General features: G+C 31.7%; 1 protein-coding gene across 1 annotated transcript; it reads left to right on the forward strand.

Annotated features, from left to right (window-relative positions):
- Positions 1–7,383: 7,383 nt before the first annotated feature.
- On the forward strand, positions 7,384–8,641 carry LOC149532417 (uncharacterized). Its single transcript, XM_089806584.1, has 2 exons — positions 7,384–8,165; positions 8,264–8,641. Exons 1-2 carry the CDS (start codon positions 7,634–7,636, stop codon positions 8,371–8,373), a joined length of 642 nt encoding a protein of 213 aa, XP_089662710.1. The 5' UTR covers positions 7,384–7,633; the 3' UTR covers positions 8,374–8,641.
- The last annotated feature ends 1,267 nt before the right edge of the window (positions 8,642–9,908 follow it).

Here is a 9,908-nt window from a genome sequence, read left to right on the forward strand (position 1 = left end):
TTCCTCCCTCAATGGTTAAAAAATCTCTTTCATATGGCATGGCATTGGAGGTTGATTATCTCTATAGATAAGTTCATTAATAATATTTTCATTTTGGAAATGGAGTGGGTTAACTTGGTTCGAGCTCTCATGGTTCATCTTTATTTCTACGATTTTATTCTTGTTTGATATATATACTTATGATTTCATTATAGATATATTTGTCTTACTATTATTGTAGGTGTGATATTTTTAATATATTTATGTTCACTTTGAGTTATTTCTATTAAAAATGGTTGGAATAATTTATTTATTTATTTTTATCTAAGACTAAAGGACAAAAAAATGACTTTTGAGTTTTTTATAGTCTATATAATATCAAAAAAATTATGCATCCTACTTCTATTTTATAGATTAAATATCTTCACATTATTTCTTCCTCGCTCAAGGTGGAAAAAAATCCCCTCATATGACATAAAATTGAAGGTATGGATTTCGATATCCTGTTAGTCTTCTTATTCTTTAATGGCATTGGTATGTTTATGAGATTAATTTAGATAAGTTATATTATTACATTGATTACTTATGATGGTTTGAGATTAGCTACTTCGCTTCTTGCTACTTTGAGAAGCTCTAATATTGGTGTACCTCATCAATTAGTTACCTAAAACCCTTCTTGTTCATTAGTACATATGTTAGATATGATCAATCAGCTTGCAAGAATTGTGTAAACGAAGATAGTTGAGAGATTAGAACTATTATAATAAGATATAATATCTAATACCATCTTCCATTTCCCTTGTTGAGATGAATAGGATGCACTCTTCTTCTTTGATGTTAAAGGTGAAATAAAAGTTTCCTTTGATAATTTTATCATATCCAAAAATCCACATCACTTTGACAATGATAACTATGGAATCCACCTATAGACAATTCACAGAATGAATATTCGTAATGATCAACCTAGCTCTTCTAATTGTCTTCAACCTATGATTTAGAATTTTCTAGATTTGTTTAACCTAAGGTTAATTATTCTAAGAAAGATTGTAAACAAATGGTTGAACTTAACTCCACTAATCACAATTTGCTAGAAAATTATAACAATCTTCTCATCAACATCACAAACAAATAATGATTGTGCATTTGAAAAAATAAGATTTCATCAATAATATTAATGTTGATTTCTTTTAAAAACAAATTAAAAAAGGTGAAATATACTATAGATATTCATCCAATACTTCCACCATATTTCTCATAATGTTCATCTTAGATTTATTGCACAAAAATCTTAGTTCCTCTTGATGTGAAATTTCGTTACAATTTCAATGAACATCCCTAAGCTCATTCTTGCCCTTACAATATTTTAAGGTCCGTTTGGTAGCGGGAATAGGAGTGGAATAAGCATATGTAAATTCTTTGTTTGGGTGGACCAAATTGGAATTGTGAATAGGAATACGTATTCCAATTTTGGTGCAAAAATGAGCATTTACAATTCTACCTAAATAGGTGGAATTGGAATACATATTCCTATTCCAATTTTATTTATTTTAGAAAACATAAATTTTTAGGTCTGTGAATTCACAATCAAATTCCAACTGAACCAAACAAATAATAGAAATACGTATTCTTATTTCTATTTTAAAATAACAATTTCAGAATACATATTCCTATTTCTATATTCTTATTCCCACAGCGAAACACACCAAGAGAAGATAAGATTGAGAAGATATGACTTTAGTAACTATTAATTAATTATAAGCAAAATTGATCTCCCACTAACTTGATAAATACATTGTGCATGCCCTCCGAATAAGGTAAAACGAATCAAAACTGTGCCTTCGCTATTTGAAAGGGTAGTCCACCATTGTTTTTCCACTTGATATATAGGTTTAGAGGAAAAGAGTGGTTTGAAGGAAATGAGTGGTTTATTAAAACTAAAATATGTTATATTCGGCAAACCAAACAATCAAATTTCATCAACCTCCAAAATGGTTTAGGAGGCATTGCATAAGTAGTCGATGACGTACACTGCTTTCATTAAATAAATAGACGATTGTTTTTGTAAGCATGGCGAAGGCCTTGCATAAGTAATCGATGACGTACATTGCTTTCATCAAATAAATAGACAATTGTTTTTGTAAGCATGGCGAAGACCTTGCATAGGTAAGCGATGACGCATGTTTCCTTCACCAATAAATATTTATCAGCTTGAACCATATTCCATTATTGGAAGCTTCTTGTCACAAACAAGTATTAGTCCATTTTAACCATTAATTATAGTATATCATTGATCATTGACATTTATTATTGTTGGTAAACAGATTGTTCTTTCCAATGTAACTCTTATATGTCCGAATTTGTGAGAAACAATTTGATACCAACAGTTGGATAATCTATCATGAGATTGATAGATTTCTTCTGAATTGAAAGGTACAACTCCCTTATCAATGATATTCAATGAATTTGTTTGTTCCTAAACTAATTTGGTATGTTCTTAACCCGAGAACGGAAGAGGAAAACCAAGCCAGCCCTAGACAGAACTAACTCAGGCAGATTTTAACTCCTAAATCTAGCCAATGCCAAGAATCCACAACTCCTATGACTTCTTGATATCGGTAATGCAATATGGATGAAAATTATTTGAATACAACGAAGAAATGAAGATTTAATATTCAGATTTATGCATTAGGAATACGTGCAAATACTCTGATCTACAACACATTCATTATTTGACACAAGATGCAAGATAATGTCCAAAACTGAACACAACAATGCTCTGATTGAATATATTCAGAAAATAATACCCAAATTCTCTGATTTGAAGCAAAACTCTTCTTTGTTTTGAACACAACAAATACAATGCTCTGATTTTTATTTGCCTACAACTCTAGCCAAATCTATTACAGAAATCAATGCATGAAATGAAATGCATAAAATAAACTACTGTCTTCCCTCTACTCTAGCAATACCTACTTTTGCAGAAAAAAAGCCCCCCTCAATGGAAATGGTTTTACAATAAATACATTCTCCAGCAACCGTTTGGTTTCTTCCAGTGACTTTTTAGTTTTGTAACTGATCTTGTCTCTTTGACTTCTCATATTTTTCTTTTTGAAAACTGATATGCTTATTAACTTTTAAAGTTAATAATGATAGATATTAACATATTTAAATTATATGTTAACAATTGACATTTAAATATGTTAAATCAATATCAAAATCTTTCCTTCATTGAGTGGACAACAAAATAAATAGTTTTGCCAGGTAAAAATGAGCCATTTTTTGTGGGGCATATCTTTTTATTCCACCGTTGGATTGAGCTCATTTTTGAATATGTTCTTCCAAACTTAGTTATCTTCATCTTGACCTGAGCGATCAAACAAATAATCAATGAGTAAAAAGATATAAATTTCTGAATTCTGCTCTATATGACTGCTACAAAATCAGAATTAATAAAATAAAATTTCCAGCCATTGTTCTTTCAATGCTCTATAATCCATGTCTTCAATCTGCAACAATGTTATCTTCAATTCTTACAATGTTAATTCTCTGCTAAAATTTGGGAGAAATTCTCTGAAATTCTTATAGCAGAAATCTGAGTTTTGTCTTCTCCCTTTGGTGGAAAATTGAACTTCGATTGCGAAAGTCACAGTGGAAAAAGAATTTTCCATTTCCATGTAGTGGGCACAATTTTGATGTAGATTGATTCACAAATTATTTTTCTGGAGTAATCTTGATGCTAGACCCCATATACCTTCATTTTGGATTGAGATTTGCCTTTTCTCTCCTCATACGGAAAATTGGACTTTGCTTGCGAAAGTCGTAGTGAAAAATGAATTTTCCGCTATGCATTTTTCCTTTTGCTGGAAAATTAAATATTTGCTTCTCCAATGGAAAATCTTAAAATGACTACGAAAGTCATAGTGGAAAATGAGTTTTCCACTACACTTCATTTTTTCTTTGGTGGAAAATCCCAAGTTGACTTCTCCATTGCGAGAAATTAGAAAAGTGCTTCTCCATGGTGGAAAATTAGAAAAGTGCTACGAAAGTCGCAGTAGAAAATGAGTTTTCCACTACACTTCATTTTTGCTTTGGTGGAAAATCCCAAGTTGACTTCTCCATTGTGGAAAATTAGAAAAGTGCTTCTCCATGTGGAAAATTAGAAAAGTGCTTCTCCATGGTGGAACATTAGAAAAGTGCTACGAAAGTCGTAGTGAAAAATGAGTTTTCCACTACACTTCATTTTTCCTTTGGTGGAAAATTCCAAGTTGACTTCTCCATTGTGGAAAATTAGAAAAGTGCTTCTCCATGGTGGAAAAATGAACTTTGGCTTCTATTTGCTTCCACATTTGTATATTTGGACCCAGAAATAATTCAATCCTTCATAGAAACTTTGTTAAGCATACTAGGAACAATTTTTGGAAAATTCTTTATGGGAGGCAACTTTAAAAGTTTTAAAAAATGGTGTACTAAAAGTGCACCTACAATTATCTATAGTTGATGTTGATTCTTTTAGAATAGTGGTTTTCAATGCACTAAAAAATTGACTTATTAATGCTCCATACAAACACTAGATTTATACAAGACAGAGGATGTTGTTAAACCATGTCACAAATTTCAAAGGGAGAGGGTCCAACAATCACTTCCACAAAGTCCCTCAAGAGGATTTGAACTTGTGACCAAGCTCGGATACCACTTGATAGAGTGGTGGTGGTTGTTGCACCAAATGATTGATTTGTTAATGTTCAATACAACCACTAGATTCATACAAGACAAAGGAGATTGCTAAACCATGTCATGAATCCTGAAGGGAGACGTTGGTGATTAATCCAACAGATTTTTTGTAAATGAGACTACTAAATAATGAAGCTATATTTAAATGAATATTTTTTTTAGAAGTAAAAATTTTTCATCCATCTATTCACTCCTTTCTACAACAAACATTAAAAGATTTTCTGGTTTAGTGCTAAGAATATTAAAAATATGTCAAACAAACTCCCTTGAAGATTATCGTTAGTCTACTTCAATCTATAAGCTCATTGTTAGAATGATTTGTTGGCCTCTACATGGGAGGAATTATTTTTAAAGTTGGTCATTGATTGGATTTAATATTGATTTGGTTTTTATGCTTACTAGAATACTTATTACACTTGGAAATTTTAGTAGTTTCAATATTATTTTGTTGTATAGTTTGATAATATTATTTGTAAGAAAAGATAAATTTGAGTTCTCAACTTCTTCTTTTCTATCTATCATAAGTAGTTTGTTTGTGCAACTCATTAACATCTCTCGATCTTGTTTTGTTGGTTCTACGTTATGTATATTTTTTGGGGGGCAAAATTAGATAGGCTTAAATCTATAAACAATTTTTCATCCATCAAAATCAATACCAACTATTACGAATCAAGAGATTTATAAAGTTTTCCAACTTACAAATATTTGACAACTAAATGATGAAAATTACCATTAAATTTCATTTCTACCATTAATACACCCTTATAATGAATTACCCATATCCTTATTACTTTAAAAATACACTATTGGTACTATTACAAAGAAATTATATTGACTGAAGGACACCAAGTATTCAATATCTTCAATCTATAAAAGAAATAAAAATGCCTCACTTCTGGTGGCTTAAATTGTTAATGTCTATCTATATCTATACTTACCCTTGAATGGAAACATAGTCTATCAATCATTATATAATCATTATAAGATTAAGAAACTTGTTAGTAAAAGAATGAGATAAATGTTGCAAAAATAAAAAATGAAGAGATGAATTGATGTTTTTTATTAAGTGAAAACAAGTTTTGAAGGGCACCTAAAACCCTTTATAGAAGCATGCAATTAAGATAAACCATTAGAGCTCAATTAAATAGATCAATGTAAAAAAAGACAGGGTAGAAATCAAACAAAAGCCAACCAACCAAAACTAACACTAAGGGACAAACCCACCAAAAGGAAACAGAACCAAAATGAAGAGCTAGTAGACAAGAAACAAACTACCTAAGAAACTTGAGGAGCTCAACAAATTCTAACTCCAATTTCCCCATTTCATCAATCTCCCACCTAATGTCTTGAAACTCCTTCGCTATAGGTTGGTCCCTCCTAGTACTAGCTCTAGTCCTCTTTTTAGGGCCAGATGAAATTTCCCTTGGACTGTCTTTCTCATAAACCACCTGGGAAATAACATTTTCATTAGTCAAGCTCTCCAAATTCCCTAAGATGATCCTCAAGTGATCAACTAACAACGTAAATTTTTTGAAACTCTAATCAACATTATTCTTTGGAATAGTCTCTAGGTTAACATTTTTTTATTTGTAGTAAGGAGATTTTATCTTCAATCTCCCTGAATCTAGCAGCTTCCTTCTCCTTCTTGATGATCTGATCAACTCTTCACTATCACCAAAACCCAAGGAAATCCCTTCAGCAAAGTCTTTATAGGAAATCCTGGCCTCAAGAATTTTAAAAATCCTTTCCATAGTCATCATCTTTAGTTTAATGCTTTTGATTTCATGAAAAGGCCATTTAATCACCCTATAGAGTCCAATACCTCATTTTTTATGGCCTACAAGACATCAAGACCATGTTCCTAGTTGGTATCACTCAAAATGATCATGGAAGGGTCTATCAACTTCTCTAGATTAACATTATCAATGTCTTCCATAGCACCAACAATAAATGGTGTCCTCTATTTGGAAACTTTTTAAAGTAAAGTTATTAACTTTCATAGTAGTACCCTTGACATTTTTCTTAGTAGGGGTAGCCTCAATATTGGACATATTAACATTCTCCAAGATAGTACCACTGACATCCTCCATGTCTGAGGGAGGGGGAGAGGCAACCCTAACAACTTCCTTCGGCCTATTGAACTTCCTAGATCAATGGGATGTTATCTTCGTCATTTCCCCAACCTCCTCTCTATCAATATCCACTTCTTCATCCTTAAAACCAAAAATACCTGCACAATATAAGTGAAAGCAATAACAATATTTTAAACTTAAAACCAAAAATTCAAAACTTGTTAATTAGTACAAATTCTCATACTAGTATATTCAAGTAGGAATCCATCCATATCATATCAACAAAGGTGTCGCTAATCGCAAAACAAAATAGAGTAAAGATAAAATAAAGTAAAACTTGTGATTTTTTTCTAATTTTTAAAAATTGTTTTCTACCATAAAATATATAGATCATAAAGAATAAATGTTAAAAATTTCAAAAAATCTAATATATTTTCTATTTTTTAAAATTTGGTCCATAGTACAAATCAAATATATATTAGATATATAGGTAATAAGCAGATACATGAATGGGATATATAATAGATATATAGGTAATGCTTATTGCTTTTGATGGAATAAGATTGAACGCACTATCCCCGAGTTTATGAATCTCGCACTGAGAGATGACTAAGGAAATTTAGGTTTTTCACATTTAACCAAATCAATTATTGAGGTTCCACAAACCATTGGGACACGGACACGCTAAAGTGATGCGGAGTAAGTAGCAGATGGCGAAATTTCCGAAAACACCCTTTTCCTATACATGCCACCATTAATGGCCCTACCCTCCATGTAATTTGTCCATATACAGCCCCCATTCTCAAGTATTTCTAAGCTTGTAAGTAAATTGCAACCATTCTGCAGTTTCAATGGAGGAAAGAAAGCAAAGATGTTCTATGCAGCTCAAGTTGGAGATTGCTAGAGCCAGAAATATTGATCTTGACCAGCATGGCTGCAAAGGAAGTTTGTTTGTTCGGTATTATCTAAGTAAAAAGATAGCAGTGAATAGTAAGGAGGTTGAGGCTTGCCCAGAGCCCCACTGGGGAGAGACATTCAGCTTGGAATGCGAGGGAAAAGGAGTTGATGAAATGTTATCTACACTACTAATGGAATCCAAGTCAGTTGTATTTGAAGTGAGGTGGAGGAGGAGGAGGAGGAGGAGAGGAGTGTTTAATGGAGGATCGAAGAGCAAATTGTTGGGAAGGGTTGAGATTTCGTGGGAGGAATTATTGTCATACTCGGGTCTCTCCATTAACAAGTGGTTTCCTCTGGTGGAGAAGACAAGCTTAGCACCAACACGTGATGATCATGGTCTTTCTCTACACACTTCTGCTTTGCAGATTGCAGTGTCAATTACATGGATAGAACCAATCGGCAAGATGATGATCAGCCATTCAAAGAGTAAGTTAGTAAATCATAGTTCCTTCAGTATATTTAATGTGATGTATTATTGTTGTTATTTGTAGATTACTCATGATTTGCAGTGTGACTGTGAGAAGGAAGGAGAAGTGTGGAGGAGCGGGGAAGGCGGTTGGAAAGGGAGGAGTGTGGGTGTGGAGGACACGCGTGCAGAGCTCATCAGGAAGTCCATTTTTGGGGTCAAGTGTGATGGAAACGTGTTTTGTTTAAGTCGCACAAATATAACAATCTTGTCTGCCACCATTTGGAAAAGTTGTAATAAAATATCTTTGCAAAACGTCTGAATATACTGTAATCTTGGCATGCTCAGTACTCAACTGTTCAAATAAAGTAATATACAAAATATCATTATCACTTTACCAACAGGAAACGCAAAAATAATTGAGCGTCTCTTTGGTATAAAATGCTTTCTAGCTGGCTGTAGAGGTGTGATTACATGTAAGCTTCTATGAAAATTGAACTCGTGTCACAAATAACGTGGTGGATGTTGTAGCATAAAAGAAGATAGAAATGAAGTTAAGTTTAATTTATTGTACATTAATTTAGATTAACAAATATGAGATTAGTAATTTGATAGGGTTGAATGTATTTAGAAATTAATTTGATAGTAATTTATTGTACATTAATCTAGAATCCTTACTAAAATCATCTCCTTGAACCAAAAATATCATCATGGAGTAAAAGCAAGCCATCATTATCAAATTATTTTTCCTCTCACTCTATTGATAAAGTATATTGCAACATAAAGTAATAGATATTCCATATATCGTAACAAGTTTTACTCATCTTCTTTGTATTATAATTATTTTAGGCTTAAAAAATATCCACTATAGTGATAGAGATGTTCATTGCATGTTTAAATATGGCAGTGATAGAGATGTTCATTGCATGTTTAAATATGGTAGTGATAGAGATGTTCATTGCATGTTTAAGTATGGTTTTATTTCTCATGATAATGTTGTTTTTTTTAATGAATAAAATCATTCTTTATGTCCTCTAATATCTTGTTACTTAGAGTTCCCTTTATCATGATATTTTATTTATGATGATTGTCTATTATTTATTTACCTGAAATAAAATCATCCTAATACTTGCATGAGCTTGAAATTAATGTGTCAATTTATACCTATTAAAAGTTTGGGTATAACAACAATTTTATGGAAGTGGGATGAACTAGTTTTGGTCAAAACCATCATATTTAGAATTAATTGATCTAGTTGAATATAATTTTAAGATAATTTAATTAATCATTTTTATTTTGTGGCTCTCTTGATTTTCAATTAACTTTTATCCTATGTTGTTTCCCTATAATCTCTAACCATTTTCCTTCTCTAATATAGTATGGAGATAAATTAACAAATAGAATAGCTTCTAAATTATAAGTAGTTTAAAGAAGAAAATAGAAGATATGATCACCAAGTCTTTAGGGATAAACAAATGCTAACTACAAGTATTGACACCAATATTTGCATGTGATTTGCATACTGTTGGGTTTCTCATGACCAACACAATCATAGATGCATGTCCGTCATTGTGTCTAGCATTACAATAGTTCAAAATTGTTCTTGCACAATTATAACCAAATCTTCATGGTTATCTAAAAGTATCGAATTTATATATTCTTCCCATGTAATCAATCCTACATTTAGCATAGCTTTGTATATTTGACTCATTGTTAGATTTTTATTTATCAACAAAAAAAACTCTAGGTATAATAAGAATTGT

This window comes from Cupressus sempervirens, chromosome 10 (assembly GCF_028749045.1).
Source record: "Cupressus sempervirens isolate cs-2001-9-10 chromosome 10, ASM2874904v1, whole genome shotgun sequence".
Lineage (NCBI taxonomy): Eukaryota > Viridiplantae > Streptophyta > Pinopsida > Cupressales > Cupressaceae > Cupressus > Cupressus sempervirens.

Excerpts from the sequence above, each read along its gene's own strand:
- LOC149532417 (XM_089806584.1), top strand. The coding sequence starts at position 7,634 with ATGGAGGAAAGAAAGCAAAGATGTTCTATGCAGCTCAAGTTGGAGATT. Across the intron at positions 8,166-8,263 it reads GATGATCAGCCATTCAAAGA|GAAGGAGAAGTGTGGAGGAG; the intron begins GTAAGTTAGTAA and ends GACTGTGAGAAG.